Genomic DNA, 24,103 nt, shown 5'->3' with positions numbered 1-24,103 from the left:
CTGAAAATATGCCACAGTTTAGGAGGGTGACACAAGGGCACAATTTATGTGGGAATCCAACTGCAAGTACATTTTCAGTGTTTCTGAAAGACCACTGGAAACAGTTTTCACGTTTTTTCCAGTTCCATCTCTTCCCTTTTGTTGTCGTAACTGCTTTATCCTCCCTCCTGTTTCTTGTAATGGCTTTGGAATTTTAGTTGGATTTGATTTCTGTCTTCTTTTCTTCACTTGGGTCCATCTCTGTTAAAGCACAGTGACAGATCAGCTGCACATTTCGTGTGACTGCACCTGCACAGGAAATTGAAGATAAATCAGAAGAATAGCCACCCATCTTAAATCTAATTACACAACATGCATCTGACTGATGAAAGTTAGTTGTCAAGAATGCTGCCTCACTTCTCTTAAGGAAAACAAACTATAAACGTTAATACAAATGTGTCTTCCACTCAATTTTTTTTAAACACATAATGTTTAAAACTGTTCTGTTGATATCCTAAGGTGTTTTTCTTCTTAGGCACCCCAAGTAACTGAAGTAAAATCTTTCTTCTGTATAATTAAGAGTGTAAAATGAGTAGAATAAAAGAATAAAACCAGAACTTCAAATAGCACACAGGAAAGTGACAAGATTACAGAATATTTTTACATATTCACTAGCTGCTGCAGCACCACATCCTGTTGCATTCTAAGATGATGCTATAAACCTTCCTTTCCACATCCCTTTATCAGGGTTTTCTCACACAGTAACAACAGTGTACTGCTGGAGAGAAATGTATCATGTAACTGCAGCAATTCAACAGAAGGCAGAATTCCATCTGTGACTGACACAAAATCTATCCAGCTTCAAACAACTGATTCAGTAAAGCAAGACAGCTTTCCTTACCAAGAATGTCCAGCCTTGTTACAGTCATCAACCTTGCTTAAAAACAGACTTTTCATGGGCTTGATTAAAAAGAATGCATAAAAACTAAGGACAAAATCTGTAGAAAGTGGATGGTCTTTTAAATGTACAGTAAATAAAATCTGGGTGTAAAAACATAATATAAAATCAGTGTACCCCTTTACTGGGTCTGGCTGGGATGCAGTTCATGTTCTTCATAGCAGCCCATACAGCGCTGTGTTTTGGATTTGTGGCCCAGACAGGGTTGGTAACACACTGATGTTTTGGCTGTTGCTGAACAGTGTTTGCACAGTTATCAAGGCTTGGTTTGTTGGTTTTTTTCCCCTCTCACTCTGCCCTCCCTGCAACCAGCAGGATGGGGTTGGGCAGGAGGTTTGGAGGGGAGATGGCCAGAACAGCTGACCCAAACTAGGCAAAAGGGTACTTCATGCCATATAATGTCATGCTCAGCAATAAAAGCTGGGGTAGAGGAAGAAGTGCGTGCATGTGGCTGTTGCTTGGACGCTGTCTGCACCATCATTCTGCTTGTCAGCGGTGGTTATTGCCTTTGCAGCAGCAGGTTTTTTTCCCCCCACTTTCTTTCACTTACTAAACTGTCTTTACCTTGACCAAGTCTTCTCACCTTTGTGCTTCCTCTTCTCTCCCTCATCCTGCTGGGGGATGCTGGTGAACGAGCAGCTCAATGGGTACTTAGCTGCCGGCTGAGGTCAACTGACCACAACCCTTTTCGTCAACAAACTGAGATTCTCTTATTTAATTTTCCACTTTCCTAAAAACATCTCCATTTACAAAGAAACTTACCTAAAATCTTGTTGAAAAAATGAGGTCTCCTTGATGCAGGTAAATAGACTCCCAAGAAGAAGACTGGAATTCCAGATAAAGCAATGGCAATTCCAATCAATGAATTTATAGTGTCGCTGTAGAGCGGCACTACCACCAGAAATACTGTGCATATACAGAATATTATTGGGAAAGCCACACTAAGCTGCAGACAGAAAAAACAGAACAGAATATTGAAATATTTGTTGTCTACAGTTACAGACATTTTGGTGAGAGTTATAGACTTTTCCCTCTCAATCCCACTTTGTGAAATTATCTGCTCCTCCTCTTATACATTTGGCTATTTGGAACCATTAGCAAATTGCAGAATTATTCTTGAACAGAACTGCTGCTAAAAATTGCAGAAGTAATCAAGTATGGTAACTCTGCTGTGTTGAAAGAAACTGCGTAACAGCATAAAGTGTTTTTAGACAAATCTCATGAAACTCAGGAAACAAGAATGACTTTTTTGCGCAGAATATCAACTTAAAGTATAAGAAGGTGATAAAGAGGATCAGATATTGAACTGAAACACCATGAGAGCTAAATCTGGTCCACATTGACAGTATTAATTAACATAAGTGTTCCTAATTAGAGATTTCTAATCCAAGAAAAAAGGCTAGTTACTATGTTAGCCTATTGAGACATTCTCCAGTTGACAGAAGGAATACTGATTGAACTAACGTACAATAAGAGAGCATGCTATTACAACAATCACTTATTCTTATCTAGCAGACAAGCTAGCTCTCATGGTGCAATATAAAATGGAAGTTACGTTTTATGTCCTGATCGATTTGTAACCTATACGCATAACAGGTATGGTCCAGATTTTAGACAGTACTTTTACATCATGTGGAAGACAGGGATTTTAACCAAGTCTGTAATAAGTAAATAGTACCTTAAGAGGCCTGGGTCGATCTGGTTCCTTCCAACGTAGATACAATTGCCCAGCAATAGATAGACCAACAAAAAACCAGTAACTGAAACTGAAGTAATTAATAAGCTTGAAAACATCTTCCACAGCCAGGTAAATAAGGGTCATAGCACACTGTCAGAAAAGAACAAGAGTGTGATGAACAACAGAATTTTGAAACTTACTGCTTATGCTGCTTTTTGCCTTAAAGTAACACCTTATACTCCTTGGTATTTGGCACTGTTTTATGCCTCAAAAATCACTCTCTCAGAAATCACCTCAATAACAGGAAACCTGAAGTTCTCTTGTGATTTTTTTAAAGTTTTCCTTTAAATATTTCATACAGTCACATCTGAACAGCTGAAAAGAAAACCAGTACATAACTTACATTGAAAAGCAGTGCTGGCACAGGTGTGAACCTCCCTACATGGATCATAGACAACAGATCAGGAAGGTGACCTTCTCGAGATCCTACAAAATATAGCCTGAAGAAAATATAGCCAGAAAACAGACGTTGAGGCCACAGGTGAGTCATAATGTATTACAAAAAAAATACAACAACAATACCAGTCAACATTAAGTATTTACACTGATGAATTTCCATCCTTTAAACCAGGAACATTAATTCAACCCTACTTGTAAAGATGTACCATGCAACAACCATTAAAAGATATATAAGCTTTTAGAAACATGCTGTTAGCAACCAATTTTTAAAAAACAATCCTACAGGTAAAATAGAAAACCTCTACAGTAACTGAAGTAAATTTCTACTGTTTTAAAAAATCCTTAAAAGTTGCACTGAAAACATTCCAGCTTATAGCAGAATGCTAACCAGAAGAGATCACCAGATCTCTAAAAAGAGCTCACTCAACCACACACTCAAGAAACAAACACATATAATTTTATTATTAACTGCAAAATTTTCTGTATTGACTACTTCACCAGGTCATGTCCATATTTGTTCTCAGTACAGAGGCACTGACCACACATTCAATGGACAGGAAGGATGTTACAATGACTGAATAAATCTAGTTAAAACTTTCACTAGTCACATTCATAATCAGTGCTCAGAGGAAAGTTTCTATACTGTATCCTAAGCCTTTTGGCTGCAGCTTAATAGCAGTAGCAACTTTTACAACTTTTTACTTGGAGAAAAACTTAAAGATACTAAGATTTTTAAAATTCAGTAAGTTTTAAGTAAATACATTTGAAAACAAGAACTTGCTAGAATTATTGCATCACGTGAAATGGAAGATAACTCAATCCAAATAATCAGAAGGCCAGAGGACTCACCACACAGACAACATTCATTTGATCTGTAATTCTATTCTGCATACAGCTAGGAATGCTTTGGGGAAGTAAAGCAGTGTTAAGGGTTTAGGTACACGCGCAGAGGTTTATTTAGGTCTGTTATTTTATTGTGGCTACTCATTATAGATTCAGTTACAAAAGTATTTTTGCCACTCTCATAACAGATGAGCATAACAGTGCCATGTAAAAATACTTATGAACATTTGTCAAAGAGAAGGAGATATGTGCTACCTTGATGACGCTAGAATTGAAGCATTAAGGCCACCAAAACAAGAAAAGGCTACAGCAATAGGAATTGTCCAGCTGAAGATACCAAATACCTGGTCAGCAAATGTCTAATGAAAGGGAAAAGAAAAAGGAAACATGTAAATATCTGCAACAAAGGATATGTAAAACAGTGACATCAAAGCTTTTGTAGTAAGTTGGTATGGAAAAACAGTAATAAAGTAAGGACAATCCATAATGCAGCACAAAGAAGCACACATCTTATTTATTTATTTATTTATTTATGGATTCTACATAAGCATAAACTTCTTTAGCAAAGCACCTGAACTCACATTTTCTGCTCACAAAAAAATCCAAAATGTTTTTAGAATTTTCTCACTAATATATTTTATTACCTAACTGAACTACAGAACTCAAGTGTAACATAGTGACTATGGAGAATAAAGGACGAAAATATTATTACACATCCAAAAAGGGAAGTGTCATATTGCAGGTGATAAACATAGCCACCATCACACCTACTGTTTACGGACACTATTCCAGGAATCTGTTTTATTTTCCTTTCTTTCAGTTTCCTAAGCAACCTCTTCTTTTCCTTTAGCTCCACTAGTAGAGCCTCTGGGCTCTACTCTCACAACATGGCAAATGACAAAGTATCTTATTAGCAGTCATTTGTTAATGTTGCTAGACCATACTGCAGGCCATCTATGGTGACTTTCCATGATAGAGCTCTGAAACCAAGAAGCCAGGAGCATCAAAGTTTCACAGCAAGTGGTAAGAGAAGAGTCATCGATTGGCAGTGATCTGGGACCTATAATGAAAACGGGTAATAATTTGCAAGATATTGTCCTGGTCAATTCTGTTCAGCCTCCTGGATGGAGAAAAAAGGGAGAGAGACTTAGAATTTCAGACAAAATGTTTGAAAAATCAAGAAATTTAATACATGAAGACTGACAACTATTCTAAATCCCATCTTCGTATAAGTATTGTACATGTCTGAACATTAATGTGTGGAGTTAAGCAGAAAACTGCTCATGCTGTGTCCAGAGGAAATGGGGAGAAGCCTTCCTATCCCAATTCTACCTACTGATAGCTCAATTACTGCTGTGATTTCTTTTACTGCAGCAAACTAACAGTCACGGTAGCAAAAGGATCCTGTCTATATTAGACAGTATGAAATCATTATTTATAGAAACAGAAAGGTATATGTACCACTTACGTATATGTGGTATTCAAACAAACCCCAAGGATTTTGGGGGTATTAGAACATTTTATATCTCGGCAGGTAGCAGTAATCTAAACCTTTTTATGAAGCTTTCTCTAAATCACTTTCTTAGCTCTCTCTTGCTTTATCAGTTTCAAGATCCTCAGACATAAAAAACATACACACTAGTTCAGCTTTCTGCAAGTCTGTCTTTTCTATTACAAAAAAATTATTCAGTTTTTAATATTTTAGTATTTTGAAACATCTCTCCCTTGACCTCCCCTTTAAACTAGCGGTCTTCATCATAACATTTATGAGCTAAGAAGTTCAATCCAAGTGGATTAACGTTCAGAACTGGCCTTTGTTTATAGCATATAAAGCTATCTGGATTTAACTGTGGTCAAATTTTGATTTAATTACTCCAGGAACGAGATAGACAAAAGCAGTTCCTTATCTGTTTTCTGAATTGGTTTTGTAGGTCAAAAAAAGCCTAAATAACTTAATATGAATTTTTTTTGTGTGAAATGAACAATTGATTTTCATGAGACAAAACCCTGCATATAACGTCAATCTTTAAACCATAAAATCCAGACAAAATTCCTGACATAAAACAAAGCTTGGCCGGTTAAAGTTTCCTGTTCTTTGTCTGGGATGACAAAGTGCTTTGTTCAGCACATTATCCAGGTTAAGGTTCAGAATCCAACTCTGCTTAGCTGCAAACCACCATTTAAACTAAAAAGCAAAATATTCCATCCTTTTGTGTAATTTAGTTAAGCCTCAGCAAAGGCAGATAGGATTTCCTGCTGCTAAGGGACAATGCAAAAGCCTATAATCACTCCAATGGGAACCTTGCCAAAAGGTTCAAAGTCAATGCATCAACTGCATTAGTCACCCTGATTCTTACTAAAGCACCTCTCTTCCTGAGCTCTTTTAGTCTATACATATTAGTATAGCTTCCCTCAAAATGGAGCTTCAACACAGGGGTGGAAAAATGCACACACACAGATTCCCACAGAAATCATAAAAATCAACACGAGAAAAGTATAAAAGAACCAATCCATGTATGAATAGCAAAAGACCATGCCATGAAGAAATGTGCTCTGTATACCATGGATTAACCATTTTCAGTCAATTGAAACTGAACAAGCAACTAATAATTTACATTACTGTATATAAAAGATTTCTGCTGCTCAAGAATAAATAATTACTAGAACACACAGCGCTTCCCTCAGATCCTTATTGGCTCTAAATGCAGGTCTGAGAAACCTGGTCTCCCAAAGCAGAATGTAATTCATAATGATCCAGTGAATGAAGACAACTTCTCCAGAACGAGTAAGAATGAGGACAGGATGAAAAATCTAATAGGCAATTGTTGTAATGTTTTAAAGGATGATTTAAACCTGGACTGCTGATTTCCGCAGCCAAACAGCAAGTGAAATTACTAGATACCAAACTTAAAACTGCTAAAGGATTTTTTTAAATAAACAAAGCTAAGATACAGAACTCACTCAATAAGATGTTAGAGAATTAAGATGTTTAGTAAGGTTGCCTAAAGGATAAGCATTTAGATAAGTAATATTAACAGCTAAAGTTAAAGAAGAGAGAGAAAATTTATGACTGAAATCTTATGCTGCAGGATGCAATATGCTAATATGTCATTTGGAGAAACTTTTTCCCCCAAAAAGGCAGGTTGGCATTTGTTCTTTGCAAGCATTTTCCATTTCTTTTTGAAACATCTAGTAACGGGCCAGTGTCGAATGCCAGATGTGGGACTAACACAAAGGCCATTTCCATCCTATAATGTATATCCAATCTTTCTAAGATATGCTAATGTTGTTTCACACATCCTGGAAAACAGCAATCGCTCATATGCACAGGAAAAACCACAGAGAGTTAAGGCAAATCTGTGGTATCACACTGCCACAAATTATACACAGATCAAGAAGTTACAGATTCAACATAATTGGATGCAAGCTATACAATGTATAACAACTGCCGATCCAGCTCAAAGTCAAATAATTTCCCTAGATCTGTAGACGTGAGCCTCTTCAAAAGAGAGAATAATCTCGTGACAGCCTTTACCAAACAGAGTCATTTCCAATGTACTTTCTGATGTTGTAGTTGGGATTCCTGAGAGAGCAAAGAGTGGAGCATTAACTTCAAGAGCTTAACTCAACTCATCGCTAAGTGAGGTAAGGCAAAAGGGAATTTTTATTGGGAATGATCTAGAAAGTTCAGCTTGGTTTGCCAAGTAGATCTGCCTGCAAAATGATCTTTCAGCAAAACAAAGTTGAAAGGTACCTGAAGTTTGGCTAAACTTCCTAGTGATATTAACTAGCTTAACCTGCCTTTATGCAGGTGTTTTCTGAAAGGGTTTCACCCTCATTTCTAACATAAAAATCAGCCAAGTTTGTGTATTACTACTCAGACAAACACACTTTTATACTTCAGAGTACACATTTATAAATCCTTCAATACCCCCATTTTAACAGATGCCAAGAAACGTCTTCTCCAAAGCCGAGCTATAATCTTTTGAGAGCAATGACAAAACCAAAGATCGCTACAGTGTTTCTTGCAGAAAGTGTTACTGAAGTGTAAGTAAAAGTGGCCACAATAAGCATTCAACTGTGTAGGTAGGTCAGGGGGTTATTTTGCATAAGAAAGAAGAGCAGAGAAAACTACAAAAAGCAATCGAGTTATCAAGCACATACACCACGTGCACTGTACCAAGAGGGAAAAAAACCCCCAAAAATGGGGAGAGTGAGGAGTTAGTGCCTGCTTTCTGGTAAAACTGCAATGGTACAATCACGGATCCTCCACAAATGAGCTAGACCTGGGCTCTGAACTGAGCACCTGACCAATTCCACTTTAACTACCACTACTTCTGGGAGTAGTGAAGTGCATTTATAAAAACAAATGAGCTGGCAACAGGGGAAAGAATGGAGCATTTGCAAGGGTACGCCGAGGATGACAGAGGAGCCTACCTGGAGGCAGCTATAGCAGAAGCATTTAGTCCACCATAACAGGAGAAAGCCACCACTATGGGGATGGATTTCTTCTCAGGTTTCTTCTGAGAAAGTCTAAAGAGCAAGAAGGATTAAGAGATTAAATTATCATCTCTGCTATAGTCTGACAAGTCCTGTAGTCCAGACTTGAACTACAACTGCTTCTAACAGCTAGGAAACAGTAAGAGAATCAGTGGCTGATACAGCACTTGCAATTACAGGTAAGGTCCTTTTATGCCCTCCCATCCATTGGACACGTAAGATATATATATATATACATGCACACTGTAGAAAGACACACACCTGGATTTGTTCCCCGTAGTTCTGATTTTTTTTCCAAACTATCAACAGGGAATAACAATGAAGAAAGAAGGTTCTAGCCACACACTTCTCAGCTGAACTGCCCTCACTTCGTCATGACTAAAATGTTACATTACTCCCAGAAGAATGGTAAAAAAACTGAATTACAGCTTTGTTTCAAGACATGAATGACTGATTTAACTAAATTTTCTTTTTATCTTGGGTTAGTTTGATCTCATGATCATCAGCTGCTAATTTGTGAATGGTTTGCAAGAATACTTTTTTTGTCCTTTTAAAGGTCCAAGCAACAGTTCTATACAAACAGGTTGAACTAAAAGCAGCAGTAATTGCCCTGCATAAAGAGCTGCCACAACAAAATACACAGGATACTGCCTCACATCCAGTAATTCAGGCACACAGACGATTCAAAGACCCACTTTTATGTTACAAATCACAAGATGAGAACTGTTTCATCACACTTAGCTGCACACAAAAGCACACTTACAGGCAAACAAAAATGTCAGACCACACTGAGAGCGTATGGAGCTGCGAGCACATGCTTGACTGGCAAAGCACTAAACAGTACTGATCAGATGGATAAATGCAAAGAGAATATAGTCTAGCACTAATCAGAAACTTAAACACCTCATAAGCTTTGGATATACTTTTGTATCTATTCGGAAGGCGTAAAAGGCATCTACAGAGCCTCTTTATGTAGCTCATTTGAAGATCCTATTGCACACGCAAGCTTTTCCAGGCTCAGCTGTCTAACACTCTTACCCCAAAAGTCAGCAGTAAGGAGATTAATAGATATGAGCAATCTGACTAATATCTTTAAAGCACAATTAATTCTGCTTTGACTTTTCTCTAGAGGCAGAGTGTAAATACATTCCCACATTACAGGAAGATTTGGCAGTCAGAACTACAGTCTGTTTTCTCAATTTTTAGCGTCTCAAGCCTTTAAGGAGGTACTTCCTAAAGGAAACAAAGAAACTATGATTTATGGCAATCAGGGGCCCCACATGCAAAAAAAGACCCTGTGTAGATGAAGTTTTTCTTCACTGACATAGATTACATTTGTCAAGATACTGTATGACATCTGTTCAGTTTCACCAAATTAGATTTATCGTCACATATATTAAAGAAAGGAGAGTGCGTGCACGTCAACTGAAAACAGAGTCAGAAAATAGTAAAGGTGCAAAGGAAAGCAACTTAAACGTTCAGGTTTCCTGTAATTCTTCTTTCAACCACCATTCTGTTGACTGATTCTACTCAGACATAATTCTCTCCTTGTATCATTGGAAATGCCTTTTCTTGGAGAAAAAGGTACCACTGCATTGCAAGGTCCAGCATGAATTTCTCTCTTCACTTTTAGGTCACTTAATACAATCATACGGTAAGAGAAACCAGCACTACTCTACTGCACTAATAGCATGTCTACTGCATGTAACATGTCTCTTCTGCTTGGCCCACATCAAGATTACAGATGCCAGCTCCAACAGTAAACAGTTTCATTTGTCTTCATGGAGGTGCTGAAGATACTTGATGTTTATCCTGTTCTTGGCATTTTTAATAGCTAGCTGTAGAATAAGGGTTCACTATTTGCCAAAGTCTCTTACCTTTCTCATATTGAAAATATTATGTAGCACTCTTTCAAGTTCTGGCTCAACTTTTCAGCTTTGCCTCCAAAGCCAGAGAACTTCTACATAACTGGCAAGAGGAGTGCTGCACTGGTAGTGAATTACAGCCAACTCCAGAAAGCAAGCAAATGACTTCTTAAACAGCTCTATTCTAAAAGAGTCCCTAATGTCCCTAATGAAGAGTTCTTCCCCTGTAAGATACAGAACATGCATTTCATCCAAAGGAAACTTACTGGGAGGTGCCAGTGCAAGCAAAGAAGGTGGATATGACACTGGCAGCCAAAGACAAGCAGATTTTCCTTTTCAGAAGAGAAGCCAGTGACTGGCCAAGTGAAGAAAGAGAAGTAACACCCAAAAGGTCTAAGAGTAACTTAGGAATATGTGGCGGAATTCAGTTAGAAGAAAAAGACGCACTGTTTGTTAAACTATACACCAAAGAAGAGCAAAATGGCTAAAAACACACAGTCTCCCACATTCCTGTTTCATTGAAGGCTCGGCTACGTCAAAGCAAAGCAGGTCTGCTCTAGAAGATGAGTAGACCAGGGTAAATTGGATTGATCAATGCTGGACTCGCAAGATGGTATTCAAAGATGCAACTGCAGTCGTCATCTTTATCCCCAATCTACAGATAGAGTTGTACAGCTCCAATGACAGCTGGCTATGCAGGACAACCAACTGTCTGCTTTAACCAGGAATCATTTTAGTTTTTCCATGTAAAAGAAGTATGTTGCCAAATATCACCTATTATATGAACTCAATCAAAACACCAGACATGAGCACACACAGGAAGCAGGTAACAAGCTATGCACTGGCAGCCAGTATGTTCTTTCCTGTTAGAAGACGAAGCAGCCCAAAAAGTGCTTGTGGAGCCAGCTGCCCTCTTCACAAACAAAGAAATACAACGGCTCTCTCAGATGCAAACTAATAGTTGTTCAGTGACAGGGGAACGGGAGATAAAATTTCTGCTTTTGTTTATTTAAGTGTATTTGTGCTACAGAGTAACTGCTTCATACACATAAAACTTAACAGTAAGGGTTGTGATGGTTTGCATAAGGAGGTAAACCAGAAGTCAACTGTGAAACTCTCTGACAGGAATCTGAAAAAAGGAAGGGATTTTTATATGATAGGCAACTGTCTGAAGAGCATTTGGAGAACTTCTAAGCTAGCTGTTGCTGTAATACTTAGTTTACTTCAACAAAAAAGAGCTTAAAAAAAGAGTTTCTTAGCCCCGACACTGGGACTATACCACAATAAAGCTAATAACTGAAGAAAGATATTTTATCATTTTGTTCCATAACATCTCTTGGTAAAATTTCTGTCACCTCCCAGTCACCAAGAAAAACAGTATGCAAGAAGATGTGCAAAGATACCCTACTAGTAGTATTTCTTCTGCTTGGAACATTTACTCTCACCATTTAGAAACTGGAAACAGCTTCCCCCCCTGCCCCATCCCACCCCTTCCCAGCACAAAGCCTCTTGACTGAAATGAATAGGAAAAAGCTACTCCATTCCTTCCCAAAATAGCAACAAGGAAAGATTAAATTTAACTGCTGCTTTACTACACAAAGGGCTCTAAAATGCAGCAATAACTACCATATTTCTTTAAAAATCATTATCGTAATTTTCACCCTACAACTACATAGAGGGCAGTACAAAAATGACAGCAATCAGTACCATATATCGCATGTAGAATATGTGAGCAGATCAAAGTGCCTCATTTTCATCAGATTAGTTTTTGGATTGCCTTAACTCTCACCTCCTTTCTTCATTAATCCACTGACCACAACACCCTAAGTCTTCTTAAAAGATTCCACTGTGGATAAAATTCTCTTCCACTACCCAGAGAAAATTCACCATGAAGATTTTTACCTTTCTGTATTACAGGAGGGTTTTCAAATACAGCCCATTACAGTCATTAGCTCTTTTTTTTCCCCTTTTCACTAGAAAACTACGGGTGCATTGTGAGTGTTTTAATTTGGACCTCAAGTGCACTTTTGAAACAACTCTCTCAATTATTACCACTTGCAGTTTTTGGTTCACATTGTTTAGCATCAGAGCTAAAGGGAGCCTCCCTTTCAGAACAGGCTAAATTGGAAGATGCACTTCAAGAGCGTACCTGCAGCACCGCTGTACTGCAATCCAACCACACATAAGCATTCTGTCCACAGGACCCCATTACAGGCAGTCCAAAGTAAAATACCCCTGAAGTATTTATAGTGTGCATGTCAGGTCCTCAGTGTCAACTGTTCCACTCTACAGACATCCTTTCAGAGGTCCACACTACTTGCTAATGTATTAGTAGATCAAGCTTAAAGGTGGTTTCACAAAACTGAGCAATTAAATTCATATCAGCAATGAAAAGGAATTTTGAATGAGTCATGTGTTAAGTATTAAACTTCAGATGCACTTTACCTTGTCATTCTAACAGGGATGTAAGTACTGGCAATCAGAAGACCATTGTTTGCCAGCTGATGAGTTGTCTCAGCAAAAATGCCTTTAGATAGAACATTAGTTAAACTTTTAAGTGCCAAATATTTGTCAATCCTGAGATCTAGTGAAGAGGCACAGCTCTAGACTTCCAAATAAATTAATTTGGTTAAGTTCCATTAAAACTAGCACAGGAAGTAAAACCCTTAATAACTTTGGAAATTCCAAACATATTTTTTCATTCTTATCCTGGTCACCCAATGTCTCTGCATGCAATTAGATTGACTAAGGACTTAATAACATTCTTAAGTCTTCCTTTTTTTCTCCTCCATGTTCAGATGCATCCTGTACTAGAGAGGAAGACCTGATCTGTCCAGATCCAAGTACTACAATTTCATGTAAATTTACACAGCATGTGTATATACATAAATGTATACACACACAGAGAGAAATATATATACTCACTTTTGGTCAAGAACAATGTCAAAGAACAACTAAATGAAGTGTATAAAAAAATCACAAAAATCTAGGCTTGGGTTTCACATGCGTAGGAAGGTTCAGTCATCCGTTGTCCCCCCTTTATCTGGCCACCCATTGCTGCTGCAGTGCTACCACTTGCTGAATACAGCAACATAGACTGGAGAGGCCCACAGTGAATCATTCCCCCAGTCTCCCAGGGTGGATCAGTTCTCCTGATCCCATTCACCCAATGGCTGTATAAACCTCTGTCGTAACAAAGGCCAGGAGCAGTAGAGTAGGCAGGGAATACTCTTAGGGGATAGGCTGGGTTGGAGAATTTCATAGCTGTTACAGGTGTGTATTTTCCAAGTTTTTGTTAGCAAAAACAAATAGTGTGTTCCTTTATGGAAGTCAGGACAGACAGTAGACAGTGTATTGGCTTTTAGTTTTGTCTGGATTCATTAATTCTAGATAAGAATTAAAAATTTCATTATCAGTCACTGGAAGGTAGTTTACACGGGATACCATAGCCTACAACATAAATAAATATTCCTGGAGATTTTATTATCCCTTAGCATATGCTGATTCAAAATTAAATATTTTCTGTTGTGGTCTTGTTTTGTTTCATTCTGAAGAGTTTTAACAAGTTTTTCACGACATATTTTGTGACAACTTTGTATTTCCATACTCCAGCTAAAAAGAGGCAAAGAATTAAAGTTTACATACTTTTAATACATTTTGAAATAAACATCTGCATAATTACATTTGAAGAAGCAAGTGACAGCCCACATTCACTATAAACTATTTTGAAAACTTACATTAAATATAAATATTTATCAAGTTTCAAAGAAAGCCAAGTAAGCGCTTTTGCGGAACCATCTGTCTAAATACGTGGAACAAGGGTCTGCTGATTTGCTAAGCCAGTTTTTAATCATAGTAATCCTCTGTGGGAACAGAGCAACTACTTCCTTCATTTTGATGTATTTAAAAATGTCTGTCCATTGTCTAACTACTTAAATTTTAGAAGCCAACTGGGAATCTAAAAGGGAGGAAAGCTATTTCTTTTCCTCCAATTTAAATAACCAAAAAGAAGATTAAATTTTCCAGGTCTAGAGGATATAGCAACCAGAACTATCCAATTAATTAACTAGCTACAGGGCAAAAAAAACCCCTTCACTTTTGTTTAATGATTAGCTTTAAGTATAAAAGATGTTTTGACCAGCTTTAAGAAGCTTATATATTATAATTGGATTCAAAATTCCAACCATATACAAAAATAATTAATTTCAGAATAGTAAAAGTTGTTGGGATTAATACAATGTTGGGAAGACAGTGATTTCTGTTATTAAAAAGGAGACAGAAAGCTAAACTTCATCATAGCTGAGCTGCAACACATTAATTTACAGATACGCATAGCACCAATTATTAACTCAAGAGAATGTAGATCCGTGCAACACTGTTCTGCGTACCTGCAGCACGAAGGAACAGAGAAGACAATTATGTACTAATGAGTCTAATTTACAATCAGCTCTAAGTGCACAAGTCTAATTAGCGTCTTTGCAAAATACATTAACAAGGTGTATCTATGCTTGCTTTAATAAATCTGATAAAATATTATGTTATTTCATTAACTGCTTGTCTATTTAAGATTAAATTATTCACAATGAGTTGTTCTGTTCTCCTGTATTCAGTGAAGTACTGTAATAAACTGGCGATTTTTCTTATTTTGTTCCTTGAAATGCATCCCTAAAAGGTGAAAAGTTAATAATATAGCAAAATGCCAAATGATCAACTTACCACTGCCACAGCATCACTAGAAAGAACGTCTTTGACATCCAGCACTGTATAATAAGCTATATTGGTCATAATGTAGATAACAGTCACAATTGGCATAGACACTGCAATAGCCAGTGGCAAGTTCCTGTAAGATAAAAAAAAAATCCAAACCCCACAACCCAGGAAAAAAAAATCCATTATGAGAATAAATTTATTTATTTGCATCCTTTACCTTAGAGATAAAAGGTAGGAAGACAGAATAAAGATTTCAAAGTAGGTATCTCTGGAATAAAGTTTGGTTTATTTTGAAACTAGAAATTCTAATATAGAATACTGAAAAAGCAGAACTATTTGCAGTTACTTAAAACCCAAATTATGTGTTAAAAGGGATTCTATGCAACAGCTCTTCAACCATCCTAACTTCAGGGTTTCCAGATCTGCAATAATAGCCTTCAAACTACACATTTTAAATTATTTCCTACCGGCCATGTTAATTACCACAATGAGAACCCAAAGGGACAGAGCTGTGAGTCGCTGTGCTCATTCTCCCTGGGGAATGCTGCTGTTTTTCTAGCACCTACTTCTAGAAGTGATGCAGGGAGATCCACTAAAGCAAACCAAACCAAACCCCTGATCTTCTCATCTGCACCCATCACTGCAGAGAACAAACTAATTGGGCTGTGCAACTGCAGAACGTAGAGATGCAGAGGGCAGATCCAAAATTGCTACACAGCTGTGACTCTCAGGATGTGGTGTATCTTACTAGCAAACACATGTCTAGGAAGCAATACAAAAGAAGTCTAGAGCAACATGAAAACACTGCAAACCTCTAGATGTAAACAGATAAGATTTAATTTAAAGCCGAGATAAACTCACAGCCCTCAGTCTGCAGCTCCACAGAGAGAAACTGCAGAGCAGAAGCAGAAGCAAACTTGTAATTTAAAGCTTTGGCTTTTCTCAGCTTTATTGTTTCCCCAAAGCTTGCAGGGATTTTAAATGTCTCAAAAGGGAAAGCAGAACAGAGAGTGTTACTCTCTCATTTGCCCAGTTTGAAATGAAACGCGGCATGGTGACATGGATAAGTATTTGGCATGAACGTGATTTTCAATAACCACAAAAAACCAACAAAAACCAACTAAACAAACAAACAAAAAACCCCAGAAATATGAAACGCACTTTGGAAGTTTCCTCAAAAATTTCCTGAGGCCCAGAACTCCAACTGGGTCTGTCTGATGCTGTGGAAGCAGAAAAACAAACACACACCACATGCCCCACACCTTCCCATATAAATGAGTAAATTAGTAACTGGGAGTTCTGACTCTGCTTCCAGGTTGCACACTCAAAGGAAGAGACCTGTGAACCTCAGCACACAGAAGAAACAGAATTAAAAAACCTCTTAGAAATTAATTCAGAAATGTCATGTAATGTAACAAAAAAAAATCAAATGGCATTTTCAGGACTTTGCATCTCCCAAGATTAAAGCCAAGGGACTATTTCAAATTTAACTTGTGGACTGCAGCTTTTGACTGGATAAGCATGAGGGGACTATGAATCAAGTGAATATGAAAAATTCTTCACGTAATTTTATATATGTCTGGAACATCTCATTATTCCCAAGAACTGTCAATGTAGAAAGCTGAAATTTGAAGTTCACTTTATCACCTACAGCTGTTACCAAGAACAAAGCTTGTATTAGGCACTGATGCCTATAAATAGCAAATGAATCTAAAGAAATTTTCATCAGCTAAATATCCTGTGAGAAAAATAATTTTTCAAAACAGTACATCTAATACAAGAGTTATCCAACTGGTAACACAAAACAATACAGTAACTTTAAAAAGATGAAAAGGCACTGCAACAGCACTCAAAAGGGGAGCTCTTTCAGCAGAAAAAAACCCCACAATTTGAAGGACCAAATGACTGATGCAAACACAGAACATAGGTCTCTTCTGAATACAGACAGCAAATCTTTGCAGGACAATTTAAGGAAACGCTGTCAACTTGAGATTCAGTCTGACTAAAAATAGCTATTTTTAGAGTTAAAATACTTATCTGCTATTTTATCTTTTTAATTGATAACTGGTTAAATAAATGCACAGGATAGAACTTGGGGATAGCAGAACAAATTGCAAAAGTCAAAATCAGTTGGGAGAATTTAAAAAAAATATTTCTTCCATTCTTTCAGTTGTAGCAATCTGAACTGTTGCTTATAATAGGAAGTAAAAATCATCAAATGGGATTCTACTTTTAACATAAAAGGTGTCTGCTTACAGACTCACAACTGGACAATATTAGTTAATTCAGTCACATTTTTAGAGCATAAATTCATGGAAAGGATAACTCTTAAATATTAAATCAGAATTATTGCACAGATAAACACAGCACAGACTACACTTATGGAACTGCTGTGTAATTAATAGCAGCAACATCTTGTACTGAAAGCTCATCAAGCACTAGAATACAGCATTCTGCAATTCTCCAACTTACTGGTTTGGGGTTTTTTTTAATTTCTAATGTAGTTTAGAACTAGTAAATTTTTCCTGGTGGTTGTTCACAGCCTTGCCACCTAAGCATAGAGCAGCTCTACTCATTTCTGCATACGCTCAGAACTCATTAATGAAAGCCACAAAATTAACAACTTGGTAACCATGCAGGTTCATAAAGCTCGTATCATTTACCTTTCTGGGTTTTTGATCTCTTCCGTTACAAAATTGAGGGTATCCCAACCAGAGTAAGAGAACAAGGCAGAATAGAGTGCGAGGGAAATGTCTCCGATATCAAAAGAGGATCCCTCAAAAGAATTCTCAAAGTGCGATGTATGTCCTGTATGTGGAAGAGACACAAAGTACAGGATCATAAAACACAGCAAGTCATTTTTTTCAATTTGGCACGCAAATACAAAAAACCTCAAAAACCATAATTCCTTCAAAGCTGCTTATTAAGCCCTTTTTCCAATTCTGCTCTGTGATTCAGCCATGAGAATAAGCATGGCATTTAAACTACTAAAAACTATGCTCTGTGGATGATACTGTTCTATAATTAAACACCTAGTTTGTCCACAATGGCACAAAACGTTCAGGAACATTAAGTTCAGACTAAGCTACAAACAACTGGCAATGACAGCACTCAGGCTAAGGGTACCTCTTATAACATATATGTTTATAAAATAATCCACTCTATACTCCTGTATCCTTTTAAATTTTCAGTCATTTAGTCTACATAGAAAACATAGCCTACAGAAAACAATGTTGATTTTAGATAACTACGACAAAAAAACCCCAACCCACCTAAATGGATGTTTAGGTTTTAGATGTTAAAAACAGAAAACTGAGAACAGTTAACAGAATATAAAAAACTATTTTACTTGAAGTAAAATTTTCCCAAGGCAAAAGAAAAAGTGTAATTTTTTTTTGCACTGGTATTTGTGACAACTTGTGCCATCTTTTGACTTTAAGCAAGTCAAGAAAAGCTCAATGGCAGTTTTCAATATTCAGACTATTTTACATATATAGACACACACACACAAACACCAAATACAGAAAGGTGAGTAACTATGTAACTCCAAAACCTGCTCTGCACTACGCATCCTGAAACTTTTAGACTTCATCAAAACTGGCCTGGCAAATATTTGAGGCCTCCAAAATATCCTTACTTCTTTCTCTTTTTTATCCTAACCAGACATTGCTATTCCCTTGGCACAGATACAGGCAAAGTAAATGCAGAGTTACTTTGCGAGAAGGGAGACAATGTCAAGGCAGTTAGCAGTGAGCAAGCTCTGTATCTACAGAACAAGGGATGGGCAGATGTGCTAAGGATTAAACAATCCAGCACGGTGGTCACATATGCATACTCTTGTCCCATTCACAATAATCACCTTGCTCATGGACTTTCAACAATAACCGGTTAGAGCAAAGGACACAAATTGCCAGACTGCCAGGGAAAGACCTTCATGGCATGTTTGAAAGTAGGGTAGTTTTTTTTAAGCTAACACACCAATAAATTCTCCCTAAAGGAATGGAAAAGAACAAAACTAAGGTCCGAATTTCTCTAAGTTGAAGGCACAATGCCCAATACATACACGAATTTAAAAAAAAAAACCACCATCCAAAACCCCATCAACATTCTAATTCCCAACAGCTATAAAAGAACTCAGGATTTGAGAAAAAAAAGAGCTGCTGTTTCATAAATCTACTTACATGTTCTTACAAATCTATTTTTACTTTAAGTTCAGTGACTTGCACAACATTCATTTTGTAAAAAAATATTCAGTTGATCTCACTGTAAAGCAGTATGTTCCTTACAGAAATTTACAGCTTTCTCCACTCCCACTGTATTTTGCTAGCTCTCTATTTTGCTGTTTTCATTTCCTTTATTATTCCATACTGCAGGCTGTAAGTTGCGCAACATTGCTGAGAAATCAGTTACTTTCTTTTACCCAGTTCAAAGTCAACTGAGATAGGATAGCTTCTCAGGATCTAATATGATAAGGCCTAACACTGGTGTTATTGGTGTTTTCCAAGTGACTATATTAGGCTTGTACCGAGGCACGTGATAACACACACAGAGGTATTTTACAGTATTTAACCCAATTACTCAGTTTAACGGATAAATACAAACCTTTGCTTTAATTTTATAAGCTTACCCTGGCATATTTTAACAATTCCAGTTATGATGATGACAATAAGAGCAGTGACTTTAGCATAAGTAAATATATCCTGCACCCGTGTTCCCCATTTAACATAGGCACAATTTATAAATGTTAGAAGACCTAGGGGGGAAAAAAAAAAAAGAAAAAAGTAAAAAATGAAAAGACTATTTGAACAATATTCCGTGTAATTCATTTTTCAAATATTTTAAATTATAATCTAAATATGCACTTACCTGTTATACTAATACTTCAGTTAAACTAAGCAAAATACACTGGTACTGAAAACACACTGGTTTAAACAAAACAGTAGGAAACAGATGTTCCAAACACACTGTTTCAAAAGATGGAAGGAAAGACCTTCCCCTTCTCTGGTTACATGCCCATTTTTCCTAACATTACCCCTCATCAGCTGCATTCTGCAACTATCCTGAAGCTAAAGAAACCGTTACATTAAACAATTCACTTCAATGTATCAATATTGTTCTGATAAATGAAAGATTATCTAGAAATTCCTTTAGGCAAACATACTAAAATAGTGTGTGAAAAGTTTTTTCCACTTCCTTGTTAGTTTGAGGATGAGTTCAACATCCACGGAGCATTTGCAATACTGAATATCGTCACAGGAGATTCAATACTCTTTTCCAGTTGTATTAAACTGTATTACTAAGTAATGTTAGAACAGATCTGACCAAATAACATATGCTTTACAGTTAATGCAACATTAATCCGGATTTTAAAGAACTGGTAGTAAGTAATGAGTATTCTGAATATATTCCTCCCTCTATCCCAAAATAGCGTCAGACCTATTTCACAAGATTGTGATGGAACTTGAAATGAGACTTTCAGATTTCACAAATATGTTCTTATCAGTGGCTGACTAAACTCACTCATATGATCAACTTCCCCAACAAACACTTTTCAAGCTATTGTTGAAATACACTGTTCTCATGGCTCTCAACATTTTACTTTTTGCAGTTATTACTTTTTCCTCAAGTGGAGAGCCAGACAATTTCTGCCTGAATTCAAATGCTAAATATTGAATAGGTTTCTGTATCTTCAGTATTCTTTATAGAAGAAAATACTAATTCAGGGCATATTTTTCTTATCCAGATTGTCATTACATTACTGATTCCAACCCAGAAGTTTACATATTTTCCCCAAATTTTCCACCCCATATTTTCCTCCTTTTTTTTCTAGCTAGTAAAAAAGTGGTCATATTCTACTGTACTTTTTTATTTCCAAACAATTTTCTTGTACTATTTATTTTACATATACATATAAATAAAAATTAAACTTGATTGTTTAGGGAGTAAGGTAGTAGCAAGTCAAAATTAAATGGGAAGATGTGATAAATTATTTCCCTTCCCATAATCTAAGAAGAATGTGATAGTAGTAAGATAAAAATGCACTTAGCACAGTTACCAAAGAGAAGAGTAATAATTTTAAAAAGATAACAAAAGAAAGGTAATGATCTCAAAAGCATGGCACTAGTATACTAGACCGTCTGGCCAAGTGGAATAACTGAACGAGATTCCACTGAGCTTGGCAAGATGAGGGGAAAAAACAGTTGTATCGAATTTCAAGCCAGGACTGCAGCAGATCCAGAGAGCCCTCAGGAAAAAAACAACTCTGCTTGGTCTTGTCTCTGCTCTTCAGTATTAATGATCAGTATTATCCATGGAGTATTTGCTCACAGGGTTTATTTCAGCCATTATTTTTTTAGTTTTTGTAAGCAACTTTATTTGGAAGCAATTATTATTAACCACTTATTTTAGTGAGTCAAGGCTTGGTCTGCGCTTCAGATGAAATGCTACTCTGTCTGATAGCTTAGGGAAAAAGATAATCAAGAATCTGAATAAGCCACAACCCCTCCCTCTTTCTTTTACTAAAATTGTTCTCTCATGTTTTCTTCAACTTAATTATTGTTTAGCTACTTAAAGTTCCTGAGAACTGTCAAGTTGAGCTCTGCAGCACCAGCTGCGACCCTCTTTTCCAAAATGAGTGACAAAGTAATGCTGTATAACACCAAGACGGATCTCACATCTAGCATTGTTAATACTACAGTTAAAAAAAAAAAAAAAAAAAAAAACAAACAAAAAAACCCACAAACCAACAAACAAAAAGAAATTTTACAACAAACCCACTCATTCTCATACACAATCTGTATCTAACCGATGTTCAGACTTCTACTCACAGCAACTTAAATAAAGTATTAATCTTATCCAGACAAGGAATTGACACACATCGGCCCTGCCAGGCCAGGGAGAAGTGCTGGCTTTAACAGCAACAGCTAAATGATGTTGTAGAGCGAGGGTGAGAGTCTCAGCACTGACCTGTAGAACACGGCAGAACAAGCATTTAAAACACAAAATGGAATGTTAGAGTAAGTTGTTCCAGCTACATGAGAGTGATCTTGCTGTCACATGTCACCACTAAAGAAAAAGGTGTTAAATCCCCTCTCAAGTGTAGAGGACAATACACTGTCTTTCTATATGTCCTATATAGTCACTTTGTCTTAACTTCTTGCTTTTTAATGAACTGCTTTTTATAAGGGCTAGCTCCCCTCAGATCTGAGGTATCTTAAATGGAAGAGCAGATTCCCCCACACTCCTCAATCTGTGCCAGGATACCTTGGGACAGTCTCTGTTTAAGGAATGCGAACATGACATTACAGGTCCTTCATTTCTTTCTTAAACTTGTCACAACAAAATGTGGCCACCCATTTGGGAGTGAGGAGGGAGACAAAGGGAACAGAACTGAGTAAACTGACAGATTTTTCTGAAGAAGTTTGTGATTATTCTTCCCACTACCTGGAGCACATCAGTGCTTTCCCAGCAATAAAAATGAACTTTAAAAAATGGAAGGGGAAGCTATAATGTTTACAACTAGTTACAGAGGTCAAATATTTGAAGCACACACCACTGCTCTGTCTTTCCCCTCTTCCAGTCCTACATAAACAACTGTAGTAAGAAACATTACAGCCATTTCAACACACTCCCCGTTGCCTCAAAAATGTACCAACTAGGAGCTGCACATCTTCTCCCTGAAGCATACTGCTGGCAGTAAAAAAGACCAAGTTCTGTATTAGCTTTATGATTAAGAGCATCAGGTCAATAGGGACGACAGACTCCACAGCACACAGCAATGACAATCAGTACATGCTGAAGGATTGCCATACAGACTTTATGAAATATATTTTTCACTGTTTACTGGAAATGTAAAATATGAATACGAACATTTCTAACAGGAAATACCTGAAATTAAATAAGACACAAACATTACAATCATACAGTTTCATTCTGTTGGTACAGCAGAACAGTCCTGATTTGAAGCACGTGGGCAGTTGTTCCTCTATATTGACTAACAAAGCTGGCTATCTGATCACAAACATTTCAGTGTTTTATGTGCACACAAAATTTCTACTTTTCAAAGCAGCTTTACCACCACAGGTACTATTGTACTGATGTTACAGTTAATCTTGAGTATAATCTTGAATGAATGATCTTTTGAAACCCTACCAGAGTAATTACTTAAGCATGTCTACTTTGAGAAGCTATTATAAAATAAATTACATCAGAATTTACAGCATTAAGAGCTATTCTACAACTGTTAGACCACACCAAGAGTACCTTGAGGTTTCATTTAATATACCTGAGGGAAAACAAATTCTTCCCACAGTTTTCCCATGTAAGTAAACTTGGAAGAGGTAAATACCTTCCCCTGCTTCTGAACGAGAAAATGGTAATTCACTGACTGAATACCTGCAAGTGCTGGAAATTGTTCTTTTCTCCACTGTAATTCATACCATTGCAGATTCAGTATGCAACAACTCTGGGACTTGGTAGCATTAGTTTTAATAAACCTTAACCTTGGATAAAAAATTACCATAAGAAGTTTCAAGAAATACTTACATTCACAAGCAGCTGCTATGAGACGGCAAGCCAAATATGGAGGATCACAAGAAGGGAAGAAAGGTTGAACGATGTAGTTTGCAAAGGTGATGGCAATAATCGCCTGACTAGTTGGCTCAACAATTAGGAGTGAGGTCCACAAACGAATAAAAGCAATGAAGCTCCCAAAAGACTCCAAGATATATGCGTAGCTGGCTCCTGACTTTGTAATAGTGGTTCCAAGTTCAGCATAGCAGAGAGCTCCAAAGACTGAAAAAATCCCTCCAATTGCCCAAATTATTAGAGACAATCCATAAGATTTGCTGTAGATGAGAACTCCTTTGGGAGAGACAAAGATACCTGAACCAATCATGTTGCCTACTATAAGGCTTATCCCATTTATCAAAGATATTTCTTTCTTCAGTTGCATTATATTCTGGTTTCCATCTTGCATTGCACAGCCATCACTTGGATCTGTCCTGTCTGATTTATTGACAGGGCTGTATTCAGCCAGTGAACTGTGTGACTTTGTACAATCTGTCCTTTCTCCCATCGTGGAAAGACTGTGAATTCTCCACGGCTCCAAAT

General features: G+C 37.1%; 1 protein-coding gene across 1 annotated transcript; it reads right to left on the bottom strand.

Annotated features, from left to right (window-relative positions):
* Window positions 1–193: 193 nt before the first annotated feature.
* LOC104459268 (Y+L amino acid transporter 2-like) lies at window positions 194–24,103 on the bottom strand. Its single transcript, XM_010083195.1, has 9 exons — window positions 23,537–24,103; window positions 19,620–19,745; window positions 17,656–17,800; window positions 14,999–15,122; window positions 4,173–4,276; window positions 3,019–3,115; window positions 2,616–2,765; window positions 1,700–1,883; window positions 194–288 (listed from the first exon to the last, which is right to left on the bottom strand). The coding sequence occupies exons 1-9, from the start codon at window positions 24,066–24,068 to the stop codon at window positions 194–196; spliced, it is 1,557 nt and encodes a 518-aa protein (XP_010081497.1). The 5' UTR covers window positions 24,069–24,103.

The sequence above is a fragment of the Pterocles gutturalis genome, unplaced genomic scaffold, assembly GCF_000699245.1.
Source record: "Pterocles gutturalis isolate BGI_N339 unplaced genomic scaffold, ASM69924v1 scaffold24550, whole genome shotgun sequence".
Lineage (NCBI taxonomy): Eukaryota > Metazoa > Chordata > Aves > Pterocliformes > Pteroclidae > Pterocles > Pterocles gutturalis.
The sequence above is the reverse complement of the archived record's forward strand: the minus strand, read 5'-3'. Positions and strand labels throughout refer to the sequence as shown.

Excerpts from the sequence above, each read along its gene's own strand:
- LOC104459268 (XM_010083195.1), bottom strand. The coding sequence starts at position 24,068 with ATGGGAGAAAGGACAGATTGTACAAAGTCACACAGTTCACTGGCTGAA. Across the intron at positions 19,746-23,536 it reads CATAGCAGCTGCTTGTGAAT|GTCTTCTAACATTTATAAAT; the intron begins GTAAGTATTTCT and ends TTTCCCCCCTAG. Across the intron at positions 1,884-2,615 it reads ATCGACCCAGGCCTCTTAAG|CTTAGTGTGGCTTTCCCAAT; the intron begins GTACTATTTACT and ends TTCTGTCTGCAG.